Source organism: Marmota marmota, unplaced genomic scaffold (assembly GCF_001458135.2).
Source record: "Marmota marmota marmota unplaced genomic scaffold, marMar, whole genome shotgun sequence".
NCBI classification, from domain to species: domain Eukaryota; kingdom Metazoa; phylum Chordata; class Mammalia; order Rodentia; family Sciuridae; genus Marmota; species Marmota marmota.
The window spans coordinates 79,147-101,163 of NW_026006697.1; the positions used below are offsets into that span (position 1 = coordinate 79,147).

The following is a 22,017-nucleotide window of genomic DNA, read 5'->3' on the forward strand; positions in this document are numbered from 1 at the left end:
TTGGGACAAATCCCTTAGAATTATAAAACTTAAGAAACTGTACCTCCTATATCAAGAAAACACCAGCTGTGACAAATCAGAAATGAAAGAGATATTTTTCCCAAATACACAGCATATAATCTGTAAAGTCAAAAATAAAATGGCCAATCCAGAAACAGGAAAACGGTACCTTCAGGTCAATGGATGTTTTAGTTGAGGGGCATAAAGAATACCTCTTATCATCAGTAATAATAATAATAACATCTAAATTATATTTTGCCCTAATTTTGAACATGCATCACATATTAGTCATACACAGAGCACCTATTTTCTGTTTCATCCTGACTCACTGCAGTTGTCTCAGCTAGAAATCAACTTAGATCACAATGCTGAATCTCAGACATAAACAGCCTGCCCATGTCACAGTAAGGATAACTAAAGTCTGGCCCGCCCAACATTTATAGTGTTTCACAGATGACAAAGTTTTCAGCAGAGGTCCTAACCATGGGTACATCTCAGGAATATTTTAAACTCTTTTCAGTTCCATGAGTAAGAATAAGATCAAGAGCTGACCTTAGGTTTCCTTTTGAGATTGAGAGATTTACAAGCGTGGAGGACCATGTGATCAGGGGCATTAATACTCCTGAGTGGGTGTAAGAGCATGACCTGTACTGAATATGATCTCTCCTGTGACCTGTGGTTGTTCTTCCATAGTGGATGCAGCAGATACCACCCAGTATTCTGCTCAGTGATCACCAGGAATCCCACAAGGAAGAGCGCAGGGAAAAAGGTTTCCCTATTGGAGTAATTGAGAAGTGAAATGTTTGATTGGCTTGTTGATGGTACAGCCAAGCCAGGATTCTCCTCCATGATGCCCTGTGTCCATACTCGCACAGCCCAATGTAAACAAGGCTTCACTCTTTGCTACCTAACAAATGAGTACAAGTTATATAAGGACAATGCACTTTTTCATTTTCTGTGAAAATGGGCATACATAACTAAAATTAGGTGATGCACAAGAAATTAAACATATCACATAGAAGTGTCACTCAGCACCTGCAACATGGAAGCCTTCTTTATGGGTTCATAATACTAAGGTTACTGTCATTCTTCTCATCCTGATCATCACCATCATGGATCTTCATAGTACTTAGGAGACACTTTAGAAGGACCCATTTGTGCTGTTATGGGCATGATTTCAATGGGAAGAAGAACTCAATGGGTAGAGTGAACAAGATTTGAATAAGATTTCTGACACTCCACCTTTTTATTGGTTCTTTGTAGTTATACATGCCAATAGAATCTATCTTGGCATAATTATACAAGCATGGAATATATCTTCTTCATATTCAGACCATAGGACCTATTCTTCCCCTACATTTTTCCCACCTCATGCTCCCTTCCCTCTATTGATCTTTCTGCCATTTACCCATAGTTATTACTATTTTAATTAATTTCTTGTGGATGTACACAATGGTGAGATTCACTGTCATGTAAACTTCACAATCCACATCATTGAAACTTTACATATTTGTGTCCTTCCAGCTGGCTACTAAACTGTGATGTTTGCATTCTTGATAAGGAAATAATACTTCCAACAGTCCTTCCAAGATCCCAAGGTTTCCTCTGCACTACTAGATTACATTATTTCTCTGCTGGGTCATAACAAAGAATTTCAGATCCCAAGATTCAACCATACCAGATGCCCAATAAAGGCCCAGACCCCATCTGCAGGATTCATATGAATATCATGTCAGATAGAAGCTTCCTGAAGCAGATGACCATAGGAGGAGGCCCATCAGTGCAGCTCACAGAACAGACGTGGTTAAGCTGAAGGACTGGCTTAAGACATAAGGCTACTTGAAATGCCTTAACTGATGCACAGTATTTATTGTAAGGGAGGGACATCATTTGATATGTTAGTTTATTATCACAACAAGCCTTTAAAAATTCTTGCTCCTCTCTCCATGTAATTTCCATATAATATGCAGATGGAAGACAGTTGTTTGATTTTAAACAATTGATGTATATTCATTTTATTATTAAAAACCTATGTCTGTTGTCCAAACAAAAATATGAGTCATTATCAACTACATCCTCTTATTCTGAAGTTCTATTATTGAAATATCTCAGCAATCTGTTTAGAAATAATGCTCCCATGATAAATCACCAAGACATTTCATCCAGTATTATGAATAATATCTCTACCCAGATCCAATTGGAGGGAGAATGGCCTGAAATGGGGTGAGGAAAATAACATTTTATTCCCATATCATTTATTTAACCATGTGCATAATATGTGGAAAATTCTTCAACTCTCTATGCTCATCTGCTTAATAGAAATGGAGACAACACCCATCTCCATTCCAGGTGTGATACCTAAAGGAACATTGAAACTTAGTAAATGTTGGGTCGCCCTGGCATTTTCAAAATAAGAATCCTATCACTATGGAAAAAGTTAGTCTAATGGATAATAAAATTTCAAATGGCATTGCACTCTGGAGTGCTGTGAATCTTAAATGTGCTTTAGCCCTCCTCACAGTGTTTGCTTATGCCTCTCTAATTGTTTTTTTTTTTTCTTTTTCAATCATGATAATCTCAGACATGATCTTGGAATTAAAAAAAATGCTGCAGGTGTCATCCAATGGAATACAGGCCAGTATTTCCATGACATAGACACAAATGTACCAACATAACTTGCCTCTGGTTCTACAAGACATTCCTAAAAGGTATGAAATGGCAGGCAGAAAAAAGCAGAGTGTGTTGAAGACACAGTGATTATGGACATTTTTATGACCCAGGGAATGATCTCTTCAATGTTTAAAACAGATTTTTACTTTTTATGCCTCTGTGCCTTTGTGTAGGTTTTGTGGAATCAAAACTGAAAGAGGCTTAATCATTCCTCTTCAAATACACAGCATTTACTTGCAGAAGGATAGAAATAAAAGGGCCCATTATAAAAAAAAATGCTGACTTTGGGTCAGAGGATATTTTAGTTGTTATGTTTCCCCTCTTACAGTTTCCACCACCTCCCTGAAGCCCTCTCAGCTATGTATCCATCCATGAATCACTCCACAGAGGAGGTTAGAGCTCTCAGGGACCAACCATTTCCCACCCAGCATTTCTCACCCAGCATCTGAGCACTCCTGTGCTGGCACCAAGCCCTCAACGCGTGAGTCTTTGGGGGACATTCCAGGTCCAAACTACACCAACTCCCAGCATGTGTTCACACCCAAGGTTCACCAGCAGACGTTCACATGCAAGGTCAACCCACATGCGTTCACATCTAAGGTCCACACAACTACACACTGTTTCTCAGTTTTCAAAATCTCACTTGAAATTCCCCATTTATCCCTCCCACAAATAATGACTACCATCAATCTGCTGTTAAACATCTTGATATATAAAATACAATAAGATACAAAAATAGTGTTACTAATAATGCAGTATTTACAGATTTATTTGCTTCATCTTATTGCATTCTCCTAATTACTTATCAAATGGAAGCCAAAAGCCTTGAGATTAGACTGTTCTACTGTGGAGCTGTCTTAGGGTACTTTTAATGTCCTCATTCCTCAGGCTGTAGGTGAAGGGGTTCAGCATGGGGGTGACCACACTGTACATCACTGAAGACACCACATCTTTCTTGGAGGAGGATGACTCAGCTGAACCAAGGTACACTCCAATTCCTGTTCCATAAAATAAGCAAACAACTGACAGGTGAGACCCACAAATGGAGAAGGCCTTGTACTTCCCACCCAAGGATGGGATCCTCAGAATGAAGGAAACTATTTTATAGTAAGAGAAAAGGATTCCTGAGACTGGGAAAAAAAACCATAGATGGCACCAATAAAATACTTGATTAGACCAAAGAAACTGTCAGAACAGGAAAGACTCAGAACTTGAGCAGGGTCACAGAAGAAATTATAAATCTCCACCTCTGTGAAGCTGGTAAACTCTAATGCAATCAGAATGTGAATCTGGGATACAAAATAGCTAAACAACAAAGACATAAAAACTAAGAAGCCACAGAGGCAAGGATTCATGATGACTAAGTAGTGCACGGGGTGACAGATGGCCACAAAATGGTCATAGGCCATCACAGTCAGAAGCATACCATCCATACATCCATAAATGATAAAAAAGGACATCTGTGACAGGCCACCCACATAGGAGATGGCTCTACTGTGAGTTATAATGTTCACAATCATTCTTGGGACTGTGGTGGAAATGAAAAATATGTCAATCAAGGACAGGTTGGAGAGGAAGAATTACATGGGGGTGTGGAGGTGGGACTCAGAGCTGAATGCCAGGATGATGAGCAGATTCCCAAGAATAGTAACCAGGTACATGAACAGGAACAGGCCAAAGAGGATTGGTTGCTGGTCTGGATCCTCTGAGAATCCCAAGAGTTGGAATTCTAAGATGGCTGTTACATTTAGTGCATCTATAATGCTGGGACACCTTTGACAGAAAACAGGGTGGGAAAAAGGAAACAAATGAGCAGCCCTCCATCACTACATAGGTACATTTAACTGAATCCTTTATCATTAGAGCATTCAGACTGAGATCTGTACACCTTCACCAGCCTTTCACAATCTGACCAAATCCTCTTGGAACTTTCTCAGTACTGTTCTATGTATCATTTATCCCTTCTGTGCATACACATTTTTTGCCATACTAGAAAGCAAACCCAGGGTCTCATACTAGGTAAACACTCTACTAAACTGTATATCCATCCACTTTTATTTCACTTTGAGACAGACAGGGTCTCCCTAAAGTTGCCCAGACTGGCCTTGAAATAGATCTCTTTCCTCAGCAAGCCTAGTAGTGGGTATTACAGTCATGAATCTCTGCACCCAAACTACATATCTGATTTAGAGTCAATCAAATGAACAATGTTAGAAAACCAAGAACAATCCACATAGCAAGATAATGACCACAGTAAAATGCAGTGTACTCTCCAGAAAACAAAAATAGTATAAGAAACATTGCTTCCTCTTTGAGAAAAAAAAAACACACTTTATTAAAGGCAATTAAGAGGCAGTCTATTATACGTTACCATATACTAAGACAATTGTACAAATCCCTTTTATGAAGAATATTTATAAACACCCCATAAGAGCTAGAACTGCATGATCTGAATATTAAATTAAAGATGAAAATTCATAATCAGAACACATTCCTAGGGACCAGTTTTCTTCTGGGATTTTATCACTTCTAGGTTTTCTTATTTGCCTCCATGGATTTATGACCTTGGTCATACACTGTTTATCTTTTGAAAAGCAATCAATATGTTTCTCTTATCCTTGGTCTAGATAGACTCAAATATTAAGAAATATGGTTTGATATCTGTACATAATCATTGATGTCATAGACCAAAATCATAGCATTAGTGAACATGGTGCCTGTCGGTGATTTAAAAATAATGAAATATTAGAAAACAATTTGGAATTTTTTAAATTTTATACAAGTTTATTTATATTAGCCCCATACCTATCTGGTGAGGAAAAACCATCCCTTGCAGGATTTTTTAAATGATTTTATTAGTGTCTAATATTTATACATAACAGCTAAGTTTGTTTTATTTTTTTTTAAACTGGGGATTGAACTCAGGGGCACTCAACCACTGAGCCATACCCCCAGCCCTGTTTTGTATTTAATTTAGAGACAGGGTCTCACTGAGTTGCCTAGCACCTAGCCCTTGCTGAGGCTGACTTTGAACTCACAATACTCCTGCCTTGGCCTCCCAAGCCTCTGGATTACAGGCATGTTCCACCATGCCTGGCAATTAAGTTCACTATGACATCATCATGCATGCACAGAATTTAATTTGCTCTTTGGTTTTTCATAGAATAATCTACGATAACATGCTCCCATCCAGCACTATTTTTCTGATCATAATCACTCTCATTACACCAGTTATATGCCCCCCAAATCCAGTTTCAGTTCCAACCTTTTTTGATTATCATATAAGTATTAACATCAGGGGCTGGGGTTGTGGCTCAGTGGTAGAGTGCTTGCCTAGCATGTGTGAGCTACTGAGTTAGATCCTCAGCACCACATATAAGTAAATAAATAAAGTCCATTGACAACTAAAAAATCTAAAAAAAAAACTTTTAAAACTTTCACATCAATCTCTATGGTATATGAATTATAATTAGTTCTGCTCTGTGAAGAAAACTCAGGATTATGATTTTTGTCAGGTCTCACTATGATTTAATTGAGATAAGAGGCAAAAGAGAAAAGCACATGAACCATTGTGAACACACAGGAACAGATTCTTCATATGGACAAAGCAATAAAAAAGACCTAATTTGCATCATTGTTGTAAGAAAATTTTAAATAAAATATATTGCTTAACTAGTGGCTTTCAATTTTGTGTATCAACATATTTACCTATGTAAATGTTAAAACATTCAGATAGCCTGGTGTTACCCCAAACTCAATTTCATGAGAATATCTGACTGTCTTAAATTATAACTGGCATTAAGATTTAAGATACAGTGCAGTCTCATTACCTGTTATTACAATGAATGAAATAGAATATCAATTTGAAAATATAAATATTTGGTAATAATTGTTTCACAACTAAAATTATATCAAGATTTGAATTATTATCTTTTAAATTTGAGCTCTTGGTATCTCTATATGATTCCTTTCTTCTGCATAGCTCTCCTCCAAACACAGCTACTATCATGAATTTGGTGGACAGATGCTGCTGTCAATGTTTCCATAACAATTGATTTATTTATTCATAAACAGTTTTCTCAGAAACATCCAAAAGGCAAATAAGTTCATCTAAGGAGTGCACAGCACAACTTCTCTTGTCCCTGAAATGTACTACTAGACATCAACATGTGCTTTTTAGTCTCCCTGTGAAGTACAAATACCTGTCTCCAAAGCTTTAAGTGATGTACAGCATGACCTAAGAGAGAGACATCATGTAACTTTTATGTTTATTATTATAATACTACTTTCAAAATTGTTATGTCTAGCTGGGTGCAGTAGCACATGCCTGTAATCCCAGCGAGTTGGGAGGCTAAAGTAGGAGGATGAAGAGTTCAGAGCCAGCCTCAGCAAAAGCGAGGTGCTAAGCAACTCAGTGAGACCCTGTCTCTAAATAAAATACAAAATAGGGCTAGGGATGTGGCTCAGTGGTTGAGTGCCCCTGAGTTCAATACCCAGTACCCCCCCCAAAAAATTTTTGTTATGTCTATTTCACACAAGTGAAAATTATAATGTGTGTGTGGTGAATAGTTTTTTGACATCCACTATGGATGAATGTTAATATTATTATTAATCACCTATATCTATTGTCCCAGGAAAAAAATTCATCATCATGTGTACCCACTGTTTTCCTAATATGCACTATCAAAATTATCCCTGAGACCCAGCTAAGAACAATTCATCTGAAGTATCTACTCCAGAAAATTTATATTGTATTGGGAGTATTATCTACATTTGACTCTAGTAAAAGAGAAAATAGCCTGCACTAGGAGTTACTAATACACATTCTTGACATGTATATTGACCTGCTACATAAGCAATACCTCTCTGTGCTCGTACTACTTAATGGAAATAGGAAGAATAACACTCATGGTCACACCATGTATAGCTTGCAATATACATGTTTGCATCTTAATAAATACTTGACCATTGTGGGGTTTTTCTTAAGAAATCACTAAGAAAACAGTCAGTTCTCTGTTTACCTACTTGCTATCTGCTGGTGAACACTATTGTCAAAGGACACTGGAACGATGGAATGATGTGGAAGTCTAACATGTGTCTCAGCCCAAGAAAGGAGGTTTCCTGTCACTCCCATTAGTACCTAGTTTGCTTTTCTTATGCCTATGAAAATCTCTGTTGTTGTTTAAAAAATAACTGAATGATTTAGATGCTGTGAAGCATGAGTATAGGGCCCATGGGCCCATGACAATGGCAAAAACAAGAGTTGTTACTCATATCTCTTGTTCTATGGCATGTTCCTAAGAAGCTGAAAGCACAGACAGGAAAGCCCCAAGTGTGTTGAAAACACCCAGATTATGGCCAGGATCTGTGAACAAAGGAAGTTCTATCCAGTGTTTAACTTTTTTTTTATTTTTTATGTCCTTTATACCAAATATGTTAAAGGCTCTGGGGAATCAGAAATAAGACAATCCTCTCCAAACATACAGCACATAAGGACACAATTAAAATACCACATTACAGGAAAAGGCTGACTAACTTCAGGTCATAAGACATTTTATTTGAAGGAGTATGTAGATTAACCTTGCTATATTGCCATATTAATAATAACCAGCCAACTTGTATTTTCCCCTGTTTTATACATTCATCCCATATTAATCACATAGGGAATACCCATTTTCTTTTTAATCTCTACTTAATACATCTGTATCAACTAGAAATCTATTTGAATGACAATGTTGATTTTCAGAGATACTAACAACCTGCAGTACGTTCAAGAAACACTAAGTTGGAGCCAACAGCAGCAGTCAAAATGAAACTGTTAAACTCTGAGTCTGATGTGCTAATTTTTTTTTCATTATTTTCCATCCTTAAGAATATTTGAACATAATCCAGAGGCTGAACTGCAGGCACATAACAAATACATTAATAACTCTTTCCAGTTTCCTGCATAGTAATGAAATAGCGATGTGACACTATGTCCATTTTTCAAATTGAGTGCTCTATGCATAAGAACAGGAGGATATGGACAGCTGCAAGGACATCCCAGAGTGGGGGAAGGAGGGAGGTCTATGTAGAATTATTGTGTGCCCTCTTTGTTTTGGATCTCAGTCATCTCATCCATTCTACCTGAATTTGTGCAGCAGATGTCACACATTATTGTATCCCTAGAACTAACAGAAATTCCAAAATGGGAGCAATAGTAAAGTCCCATCCTAAGTACAAGAAAGAGAAATGCATGGTTGGCTTGGGAGGGGACAATCTGTCAACATTGTTGAACCCAGACACCCTGTGTCTCAAATCCACAGCTCAAGTCAAACATGGCTTCAGTTATTCTACCCAACCTAAACACCTAGCACAAATTTACATAAACAGCTGTGCTCCTTTGGTCTTTGTAAAAATAATGTAGTACTTATACCTTGGGAAGAAATTTGGAGATAAATTCAAACAATCTACATGGATCACATAGCTCAGCACTTGGCACTCAAAATTCTCCAATAAAGATTCATGAGGCTATGGATACTATCACAGTGCTTAGGATACAGTTGAAAAGGGGGCATTTTTTTTTGCTATGGTGGATAACAGGCTATGGAAAGCAGAGTGTGGGAGGAAAGATTTCTCTTGCAAAAATCACATATGCAAACTCAGAGTACTCATAAGTAAAATTTTGCACATAATTCTTCTCCAATACAATTACCTAAATATTTTGATTTTCCTGATGAAGAGAAAACAATGCTTTGGGTAGTCCCTCCTCCATCCTTCAGTTCCTACATTGATGATTTGCCCTGTGTCTCTGGTGGGTCATGATGAAGGACTGTGGTTCCAACACTCCTCCCTCCTTGGTAGTAAATGACCTGCTCAGGCTTCAGGATTGGTATCAGTGCAGCCTCCTGATCCAAACCATGGAAGGAAGAGACATAGGTATGGCATACATTAGACTGGAGCCATTGAGCTAAGGGACTAGAGGCACAAGCTGACATTGACTTTTATAGGACCTTGGAGACTCAATGCTCAAAGCTCATAATTAGTTAAATTGGCCCACAATAAGGACTTCCTCATATTAATGGTGGAGGAAGAGGAGGAGAAAATGTCAAAAAGTGTTTGTAGTCCTTCCACTACTGAAAAATAATCTTCTGGGTATAATTAATTTCTTTTTAGGGATGAATTTTGCCTTTATTTACATTTTATTACAGTAAAATCAATATTTGGGAAAAAAATGCAATTTCTTCGATGCCAAGTGCACATTTATAGGCATTGATTACACTGAAATTATAGTAAACTATCATCACCATCCATCTCCAGAAAATTTTCACGTTTGCAAATGGAGGATTTGTTTCCATTTTTAAAACTCCCCAAAACACCCTCCTCAGCAGTGGCTACCCCAGTGTCCTATGATACCTGACAAGAAATTAAAGCCATGGAACTATAAAAATAATGTTACCAAGGAGGCTAAATGGAGAGGACTAGGCATTTAGCTTTGCAACATTTTACAATATATATTCCAGTTGGATGCCACAGGTCCTGTGAAGCCTCCCTAGGACACTTTTAATGTCCCTGATCCTTAGACCATAGATGAAGGGATTCAGCAGAGGAGTACATCATTGAAGTAACCACAACCTTTTAATAAGAAAATGATATAGCTGGTCTGAGGTTCACTTCTATGCATGTTTTGAAAATAAGCAGACAACTGACAGATAAGATCCACAGGTAGACAAGGCTTTTTACTTTCCACCTGTGGGTGGATTCTCAGAATAGCAGAAATAATTTTACATTAAGAAACAGGATTCCTGAGATGGGGGGAGCCATAAACATGAACAATAAGATACTTTACAATATTCTTAGAAAAGGTGTCAGAACAGGTAAGATAAAGCAGCTGAAACTAGAAAATTTCATGCCCTTGAATTCAGTAAATTGTAAGACAACCAAATTTTCAGCTAATAATCCAAAAGGCTAACCAAAAAGACATACAAATTAATAAGCTTCAGAGGCCAAAGCTCATAATGACTGGGTAATGCAGGATGACAGAAAGCCAAAAAGCTGTCGTAGGCCAACACAGTCAGAAGCAGATCAGCTATGTACCCAATAATGATAAAAAGAGATCTGTGTCAAGAAGTGCACATAGGCGATGAGTCTTATTTTGGATGGTGGAGATTTAAAATGCATGTTAATGACACTTTGAAAAGGAATAAATATATGAAGGAGGGCAGGGGGAATCAGATATGATGGCCAGGAGGATAAGAAGGTTCCCAAACAACCCAACCAGGAATATGGACAGGAACAGCCCAAAGAGGGTGGGCTGTAGTTCTGGATCCTTTGAGAGTCCCAGGAGATGTAACTTTGAGACACATGTTAGATCCTATGCTTCTATATTGCTTATATACCTTCTAAATAGAAAAGAGGACAAGAAGAAGGAAACATGCAGGCCCAAACACTGTATTTTATTTTATTATTTTTATTTATTTATTTTTTTGTATTGGCTGATGGACAGCTTGTCTTTATTTTGTTTGTTTATTTTTATGTGGTGCCAAGGATAGAGCCCAGTGGCTCACACATGGTAGGCAAGTGCTCTGCCACTGTGCTACAACCCCAGATCTCTGTGTATATTTTTAATAAAAATATTTATGATTAAAGTATTCAGGCTGAGGCCCATACACCTTCAGTAATATTTCACAGTTCTAAGCAACCCAATGATCTTGGGATTATTTCATTATTATTTGGTGTACCATTCACCTCCTTACACACACCTACATTTTTTAATTAAGAGGAAGAGAATGCCCGATGCCTGTGTCCAAAGCATCCAAAGCATGGACAGCACCCTGTCTTTTATACTCCTATATTCTCCCTAATCTCGTTTTTTTCTATTTTTTCATAAATCCTTTCTATTTTCTGGAGCAATATTCTTCAATCTGAAATCATTGTTTTTTCTAGAAGCCCTTTTTTCTTTCCCTCAACCCCATCATGGGCCTCCCTGCTTCTTTCTTGCCTTTCAGTTCTCTTAAGCAAGTCATCCACAAACCACACATTAAATAGTAGAAGCCCAAGGAATGACCTCTGTTGTTTGGATTGGATGGCATTGTGGGGTTCTTGTTTTGAAACACAAGTCTTCAGTCATGTGATTTTAATTGTGGTATTTTTGCTGTGGCATTTGGAGAATGGATTATGAAATTTAGCATGTTGGTGTCCTCCAGTTTAGCTAGTCAAAGTGTGATGTTTGACCTGAGGAGGAGGAAACAACATTTCTAATGGACCTTCCTCCATCCAATGTCTACTTCAGGATTCACCAGTGTATGGTGCATCTCTGCTGGGTTAAAACCAAAGAAAACAGATCGAAAGCCCCTCTCCTGCTTGGAGCCCATTAAGTGCCTCCTCAGTCCCTAAGATTGCTATCAATTCAGTCTCAAATAGGAGCTTCCTGATGCAGAAACATGGAAGGAAGAAACATGATTTGGAGGCCAGTGGATCAAATAGATCAAGCTGAAGGGCTACAGGCTGATAATTGACATTCGTATGACCTTGGAGGTTCAATGCAAAAAGCTCATAATTAGACAAATTGATCCATGTTATCTAAATCCCGAAGGATTTCAGTGTTTCAATATTGAGTATTGTGATGCCTCCAGCTCTACTCTGCTTTGGTTATTCTGCATCTGAGTTGCATTGGCTATTCTGAGTCTCTTGTTCTTCCACACAGATTGTAGAACTGTTATTTCCAGTTCTTCTCAGTACTATATTTTGATGAGTATTGCATTGACTCCTGTATATTGCTTGGTAATGTGGCCATTTTAACCATATTAATTTTTCCTAACTCTGAACATAGGAGGGCTTTCCATTTTCTGGTGTCTTCTCTCTTACTTTTTCCAGCCTTCCATACTTTTCTTTGAGGAAGTATTTCATCTCTTTGGTGAAATTAATTCTGAAGATCTTTTGAGGTTATTGTGAATGGAATTGTTTTCCTGATTTCTTTCTCAACGTATTCATTATTGATATGTAAGAAAGCAACTGGCTTTTGTGTGCTGATGTTGTATACTACAGAATCGCTCAATATGTTTATAAGCTCAAGAAGCCATTGGTGCAGTTTTTAGGATCTTCTGAGAATAGGATTATATCTTCAGCAAATAGACAATTAGACTTCTTCCACATGATTTATGTTTCTTTATTCTTCCTTCACAAATTCAAAAACAAGGCAAAAATATACACTTCCATCACCTCTATTCAATACCATCCTTGAAACATTTGTTAGAGAAATTAGGCAAGAAAAATAAACTGTGGTAAATTTAAATCTCAAAACCATTACAGTTTTTACCATTTTCAAGTACACAGCACAACAGCCTTAATTACATTGACATGGTTGTCAAACTATCATCATCATCCATCTCCAGAAATTTTTCACCATCTCAAAGTGATATTTTGTTCCCATTTTGAAAACTTCCCAGACCTGCTTTACCAATAGTAGTTACAACCATTCTTATATGAAATGTGATGAGAAATTAAAGTCATTAATGTTTTGAAGAAGATGAGTTTGAAAGGACTAGATGTCTGACTTCACTACATTTTCAAAAATACCTTGCTGCTGGACACCAAATGTCCTAAGTTTAGACAGTCCTACTGTGCAGCCTCCTCAGAGCACTTTTAATGTTCCTGTTCCTCAGGCTGTAGATGAAGGGATTCAACATGGGGTTGACCACAGTGTACATCACTGAATCTACCACAACTTTCCTGGGAGAATGTGACACAGCTGATCCAAGGTACGCTCCAAAGCCTGTCCCATAAAACAAGCAAACAACTGCCAGGTGAGAGCCACAGGTGGAGAAGGCTTTGTACCTCCCACCTGATGATGGGATCCTCAGAATGGAGGAAATTATTTTATAGTATGAGAAAAGGATCCCTGAGATGGGGAAAATGCCATATATGGCACCAAGAAAATACTTGAGGATGTTATTAAAGAAGGTGTCAGGACAGGCAAGGTTAAGAAGTTGAGAAGGGTCACAGAAGAAATTAGAAATTTCTACACTTTTGAAGTTAGTAAATTGTAAGATGATCAAATTGTGCAGTTGGGAGTCCAAAAGACTAACCAAAAAAGACACAAGAACTAAGAAGCCACAGAGTTGAGGGTTCATGATGACTAAGTAATGCAGAGGGTAACAGATGGCCACATATCGGTCATAGGCCATCACAGTCAGAAGCATATCATCCATACATGCAAAAATGGCAAAAATAGACATCTGTGTCAGGCAGCCCACATAGGAGATGACTCTGCTGTGTGTTTGAATGTCCACAATCATCTTTGGGACTGTGGTAGAGATTACACAGATGTCAGCCAAGGACAGGTTGGAGAGGAAGAGGTACATGGGGGTGTGGAGGTGGGGGTCAGAGCTGACAGCCAGGATGATGAGCAGGTTCCCAAGCACTGTGACCAGGTACATGCCCAGGAACAGTCCAAAGAGGAGTGGCTGCAGGTCTACATCCTCTGAGAGGCTAATGAGTTGGAATTCAGAGATATGTGTTCTATGTTGTGCTTCTGTGTTGTTTGGACACCTTTCAAAAAAAGAAAAGAGGTTGAGGAAAAGGGGACACAGTAATAAGTACCTAACACATTTGAATTCATGTATTTGCAAGTGAAATATTCTCACTTGAAGTCCACACAACTTCAACAATAACTCTCAGTAGTGAAAAAATCCAACTCCCTGAAACACTCTCATTGTTGCTTTATGTGTTATTCACCCCTTCTTTCTATATGCACTTACAGACTTTGAAGAGAACTTTAAGCAGAATATTAGATGTATAGGAGCAGTAGACAGAACAGTACATGAGCACAATAAAATTCAGTCTACTCTTTCTGGAAAAAAATACAGAATAAGTAATAGCCTTCCTCATTAGGAAAGCATCACTTTAATACAAGGAAGAAGCAACCTAACATACCTTATTTTCTTGTGGACCTTGAGACAAATTCTCTTGTCCTATAATATTTGAAACAGTGTGTGAGGACTCACTGAATTAAGGTAAATAGCAGAAGACAATTTTACAAGCCTGTTGTTATCTGGAGTTTTCATTTGTCTTTGGTTTTATGATTTTCTTCCTTTGTGGATTTAAGTTTTTCCTTTAAAAATATGTAAAATACAACAGGTAAATGGAAAAGAAAATGTGGCATATATACACTGTAGAGTTTCACTCATCCATTAAGAAGGATGAAATTGTGGCATTTGGTGGTCAATGGGTGAAACCAGAGAACATCATGCCAAGTGAAATAAATTAGACTCAGAAAGTCAGGAGTCAAATATTTTCTCTCATATGTAGAAGCTACAACAAAATTTTAAAAAAAAGATGCAGGGCTGGAATCCCATGAAAATAGAAGAGATATCAATGGAGTTAAGTGTTTGAGGGGGAGAGAGGAGGCATGGGAAATGGGAGGAATGTTGGAGTTAAATTGACCAAACTATCCTAGTACATTTATGAATATACCACAGTGAATTTCACCATTGTCTACATTTTGTAACACACTAATTTTTAAAACTATAATAAATAGGAAAAAGAACAGTGGGAAGGGAATAGGAGGAGGGAGGAGGGGAAAGAAAGGGAAAGTACTATAGATGAATTGGAGCATACTGTATTTCATGCTTGTATAATTATGTCAAAATTAACCCCAATACTATATATAACTATAATATACTAATAAAAATTTTAGGAAATAAAAAGCTATTTAATTATTATTTCTCATCTTTTTGCTATTGTTTTAAAGTCCAGTATTGCACAAAAGTGTTACCTTATTTAACTCTTCTTCTCAATGCTTTTAATATGATTCATTATTTAACATGTAGAGGTATATTTCAGTTGTCACTTTCCACTTTATTCCTCTCATTTCTTTTTTAAATTTTTTGAACACCTATTAGCATATGTTGTTTCCATAACAATAAATCATGGCCAGAAGTGAGAAAAAAATCATGTAAAATAAATCAAGTACCCTTGACTTTGTTGGACTTCAAATATTGATAACTATCATTAAATGCACATAATCAATGTTATCTCGGACAAAATATGTGGAATTAATATACTCAGTACCTCTCAAAGTCATAAAAATAATAAATGATAGAACATTTCTTTGAATGGTTTTATTTTATGGTGGTTTATGTGCAAAAATACACACAATACTAATCCGTACACTACCAATAAAGTGTCTGGTGTAAGGCAGGCATTTATTTCTTTTCTTTTTCTTTGTTCTATATCCCATTGTGGCATGCTAGTTCTGCTACTATTTTTCTAATATTAACCCATAAAATTTACATTTAACTATTTTAGCACCCGTGAAAACCCCAAAGCTCAGTTTTTGTCCCAACCTTCTTATTTATACTTCATATATTTTCTGGTCAATCTTTCCTGATACATGTATTGCATATTCTCTTACTTCAGCCACATGAAGGAAACTCAGGTTCATTAATACAGCTATGTGATTGAACTGGAAAGCAATGTAAAAGAGAATAGAACAGGAAATAATGTAAACATCACTGGGAAATTGTCTCATCCTATAAAATGGCACTGAAACTTACCTACTTTATATGGCTGTTACAAAAGTTTCTTTAAAATTCTTTAAATTGTACAACAAGTAGTTCTGTCTCACTTATTAATATAAAATCATTTACTGTCCAAGTACCCTGATCTCAGATCAAAAGCAATTGTATCAGCATATCAGTATTTGAAATTCTTGGTGGTACATTCTTATACCAGCTTTGAGATTCAGTGCCTTAAAATATTTCTTGGCACTTAAACCTAGGATCATGATACCAGGCTCACACCTGTAATTCCAGCATCTCAGGAAGCTGAGACAAGAGGATTGTGAGTTCAAAGCCAGCCTCAGCAGAAGTGAGGTTTTAAGAAACTCAGCAAGACCCTGTCTCTAAATAAAATATAAAATAGGATAGGGATGTGGCTCAGTGGTTGAGTATCCCTGAGTTCAACCCCCAGTCCCCCAACAAAAAAAAAAATAGGATCATGATAATCTCTTATTACTGCCAATAATACCCACTATCCATATTGAAATAACAGCATTTGATAATACTTGTCTCCATTTAAAAGTGACCTGAATAATTATTGATGAAATTTGAGTTCTTTGGGTATCACAACATAACTCCACTCTCCTGCTCAGCTGTGTTCCAAACACAGGTATTGTCATGAATAGGAAGGGTATTATTTCTTGTTGATGTTTCCATATTAGTATTAACATATCTGGAAGCCATTTTCCTAAAAATCTGGCCTAAAAAGTACTTAAAGCATAGCTAAGTAGATTACAACACAATGCTTAATGTATCTAAAATGTACTAGTTTACATAAATATGTGATTTTTAAGTCCGTTTGATGTACATTCTTCTACTTCAAAGGCTTTATCTGATTAAACATTACCTAAAGAAAGGACATCATTTAACCTGTAAGTTTATTATATAACAATCAGTTTTAAATACACGTGCCTCTCTCTAATAAGAAAACTCAATTTAAACAAGATTTTAGAGTTTTCAACCTAAAATCCTACTACAAATTACATAAAAATTTGTTTTTTAATTTTATTTCATATAAAATTAAAATATTTGGCAGTTTTAACATTTGGAAAACTATGGGAAGTAGAACCAAGGTGGGAGGAAAGCAAGACTCTGAATGAGATTTCTAGGACCCCTCCACAACCAAGATCATAAACTTCACAATCATGGTAACCGAAATTTGAACCATTTTTTTTTCTCCCATCTACTCTCCCAAAATGCATGTCTGTCCTGGTGATGAGGAAACAATGCTTCATACAGTTCATACTCTGTCATTCACCTCCCTCAGCACTTACTGATTTGCACTGGGACTCTGGTGAGTCATGGCCAAGGAGTGAAGATCCAGAGCCCATCTGATGCCTGGTACTCAATGAAGCCTCAGGCTCTGTCCCCAGGATTTCTATCCTTGCAGACTCAGATAGGAGCTTCCTGAAACAGACCAACCATGGAAGGAGGAGGCACAGGGATGAAGCCCACTGGACTCGGAACCATCAAACTGAAGGGCCGCAGGCACAGACTGATTGTTGACTGTTATATGACCTTGGAAGCCCAATGCACAGAGCTCCTAATTAGCCAAATTGGTCCAGGTTATTACAAACTCTAAAAGTCTCCTCATATCAATGCCAGCTGAGGAAGAGAAAAATCAGTGTCCACAAAAGCTCTTGGGCTCTTCCTCTACACCAGAGGAAGCTCCTGGGTATTATCATTTCTTTCATTAATTATTTCCTTTGCCTTGTTCCATTTTTATGATGGCGAAATTTCATTAACTCTAAAAATGGCAATTTTCCCCATTGCCAAGGGCACAGATCAGCAGCATTAATCACACTCACACTGTGGTGCATCCATCACCAGCATCCATAGCCAAACTGAAAATTTCTACACAATGTAAAAAACTTGCAAGTGCTCCCAGCCACAAAATTGGCTCCCAACATTCTCCCATCAAAAAGGATGACAAATTGAAGCCATTGTACCACAACAATAATGTGACCAAATGTCAGGCTAGATTTCTAGGTTTATTTTTGTAGTTCTATTGCCTTTTCCACCCTACATTTAAACTGATTACTCAGGTCTTCAAGATCTGCTATGGAGTCTCCTTAGGACACTTTTTAGGTCTCTGTTCCTCAGGTTGTAGTTGAAGGGATTCAGGATAAGGATCAACAAGGTGTAAATGACAAAGGTCACCAAACACTTTCTGGGATATTGATGTAACTGAACCAAGGCACATTCCAATGATGATTCCACATTATAAGCCAACAACTGACAGAAGAGAACCAGAGTTACAGAAGCATTTATACATCCCACATGGTGATGGGATTCTCAGAATGGAGGAGACAATATTTTAGAAAGATAAAAGAATCCCTGATGGGAAAAACACAAATATGCTACCATACTTGACAATGATATTAGAGAAGTTATCAGGACAGGTGACATTAAAGAGTCGAGGAGGATCACTGAAGAATTGGAAATTTCTACATCCATAGAGTAAAAATATTATGATACAATCAAATTGTGCACCTTAGTGTCCCAGGGCTAAACAAAAGACACCAAACTAAGAAACCTGGAGTCAAGGGTTCTTGATGATTGGGTAATGCAGGGGGGAACTCATGGCCACAACATGTCCTAGGCAATGACAGCAACATACCATCTCTACTTCAAAAAACAAGAAAAAAAAGAGCCATCTGTGTAATGCAGTCCACATGGGAAATGATTCTGTTGTGATTTTGGATGTTCACAATCATTCTTGGGACCCTGATGAGGTGAAACAGAGTCAGCCAATAACAGGTTGAAGAGAAGAAGTACATGGGGGTGTGGAAGTTGAGGTCGGAGCTGACAGCCAGAATGATGAGCATGCTTCCAAGAACAGTGACCAGGTACATGGACAGGAACAGTCCAAAGAGGAATGATTAAACTGGACCACGGGAGGTGCCCAGGAATAAGCATTTCATGACATATATAAGGTTTTCTAATACATTGTTTGGAAACATTCTGGGAAAATAAAGAGTGCTGGATAAAAGAACAAATAAGCAAGGAGGAAGATTACCTCTAGATAGGGAATAGGGGTGGGAGGGAAAGGGAGGGAGAAGGGGAATTGTATGGATAGTGAAAGGAGACCCTCATCATTATACAAAATATATGTATGAAGATGTGAATTTGGTGTCAACATACATTGTATATAATCAGAGATATGATAAATTATGGTATAATAGTGTATTAAGATTTATAATGAATAAATAAATAAAAGAAAAATAAAGAAACACCCAACACTCAGTATATATTTTGAATTCAGTTATTCAAAGTAAGGTATTCACTCTTGAGGTACACACACCTTCTGCAATACTTCTCAGTTGTGACAAAACAATTTTTATAATACTCAAGTTACGTATTCTGTGCTATTGTCTATGGACACCTACATTAGAGACACTCAATTGAGCATGTTATCATAAAAAGCCAAGATCATTAGAGATAAATTCATGGTAACTAAAATAAATACAACTCTTTGAATAAAAATATAGACAATAATAAGTATACTTCCCCTTGTAATAAAAATCACTTTTAGAACTGAGATGTAGCTCAATGGTAAAGTGTTTGCCTCTCCTGCACAAGGCCCTCAATTTTTATCCTCAGTACCACCAAAAAAGAAAAAGAAAGAAAAGTCACTTATTAAGGAAAATTAAGAAACAATTCAATATTATTGCTAACTTTATTCTACAAAAATGGCACTTACCATCTGTGTTTAGAATGCTTGTGAACTTAATCCTAGTGGCTCAGTTAGCTGAGGCAAGAGAATCATGAGTTCAAAGCCAGCCTCAGCAACTTAGCAAGGCACTGAGCAACTCAGCAAGACCCTATCTCTAGGTAAAATATTATAAAAATGGCTTGGGATGTGGATCAGTAGTTAAGCACCCCTGGGTTTAATCTCCAGTACAAAGAAGAAGAAAAAACAAAGAATGCTTATGAACACTCTGTAAGAACTAGATCTTATTCAGACCTTAATTTATGATCAATAGTTAGTGACTGGAAAACATTGTGTGCCAGTTATTCCAGCAGTTTTTCAACATTTTTGGGTCTTCTCATTTCCCTTCTTTCTACATGGAGCACTCAGCCAAATAATATTTATCTTTTAAAAATCATTTAATATATGACTCATTTGCCATGGTAAACAAAAAATTTTAATATAGTTTAGTTAAATTTACATAATCATACATCACTGACCACAAAAGTAGCATTAGAGTACACTATACCACTCAATAATTAAAACATAATGAAGCTTAAAGTAACATTTTTGAAATTTTTATTTAATATGGTTTTTCAATATTTTTATTGGTGCATTGTAGATGTACATAATGGTGGAATTTGTTATTATGTATTCATATATGCACAAAATATAACAACATAATTTGTCCAACAACACTCCTCAGCATTTTCGCTTTCCCTCCCCCCACTTCCCGGGTCCCTTTCCTCCATTCTACTGATCTCCCTTTGATCTTCATGAAACCCCTACCCCACATTTCTTTTCCTTTTTTCTCTTTAGTTTTCACATATGAAAGAAAACATGTGATGCTTGACCTTCTGAATTTGACTTGTTTTACTTAACTAATGATCTCAAATTCATTCCATTTTCCTGCAAATGACATGATTTTATTTTTCTTTATGGATGAATAAAACGTGTGTGTGTGTGTGTGTGTGTGTGTGTGTGTGTGTGTGTGTGTGTGTGAGAGAGAGAGAGAGAGAGAGAGAGAGAGAGAGAGATTGTCTTTATCCATTCAACTGTTGTTGAATACCTAGGCTGGTTCCATAGTTTGAGTATTATGAATTGTGCTGCTGTACACATGGGTATGCATGCATCACTGTAGTATCATGACTTTAATTCCTTAAGATAAATACCAAGGAGTGGTACAGCTGAGTGTTATGGTGGTTCCATGCCCATCTTTTGAGCAATGCCCATACTGTTTCCCATAGTTGTACTAATTTACAGTCCCACCCAGTGTAAAAGTGTTCCTTTTTCTCCACATCCTCCTCTCCAATATTTACTATTATTTGAATTCTTCACAGCTGCCATCCAATATAGGTTTCTTTATCAGACCATTAAATCTTAGTAAAATATCTGTTGTGTAAGACATTTCTTAGCATTTTCTCATTGACTTTCCATTTTACAGTAGTCTGATAATACTTTCCCTTTTTTCTTTATTTTTTTTTTTGGTTGTTTTTGTTGTTGTTTGTTTATTTTTTCTCCATTTTTTAGTTGGAGACTTTGACACCAGAGAATGTGCTAAACCCCAGAGTTTGGGTGCTAACTTTCATATACCCACTTAATGGACATTCTAGTCAATACTTCCTACTATATCGACTGCTACTGGCTTACTTGAGAGACCTGAAGGCAAGTCTAATCCATTATTTTTCCAGACCACACTCTGATTCAACTGGGGGAAAAAAGCAAAAGAGAAAATAACAGGAAATAATAGAAACACACCAGGGTAATTTGCTCATGTGTAAAAGAGGAAAAACAATTACTTAAGTTATATGACTTTTTAAAAATTTTTTTACTAATTTTGTGATTTTCATGGTGTGTTAGAATTATACACAATACTAAAACTCATTGTGAAATTTTTATACTTGCACATAGCATAATTTTTTCAATCTCCTTCCCCAGGACCTCCCCTTTCCCTACCCTTCTCTCTCACCTTTATCCCCTTCCTATACTGGTCTCCTATCTGTTGTTTTTTAATTAGTACACTATAATTATACACAAAAGTGGAATTCATTGTGGCATATTTGCAATGAACATAGCATAGTTTTGACAATTTTGTTCCCTCATACCGCCCCTGTCTCT

The 22,017-nt window shown here is 37.0% G+C and overlaps 1 protein-coding gene across 1 annotated transcript; it reads right to left on the bottom strand.

Moving 5' to 3' along the window:
- Positions 1 to 13,256: 13,256 nt before the first annotated feature.
- On the bottom strand, positions 13,257 to 14,282 carry LOC107133584 (olfactory receptor 7E24-like). Its single transcript, XM_015475888.2, has one exon. The coding sequence runs from the start codon at positions 14,085 to 14,087 to the stop codon at positions 13,257 to 13,259; it is 831 nt and encodes a 276-aa protein (XP_015331374.1). The 5' UTR covers positions 14,088 to 14,282.
- Positions 14,283 to 22,017: the final 7,735 nt, after the last annotated feature.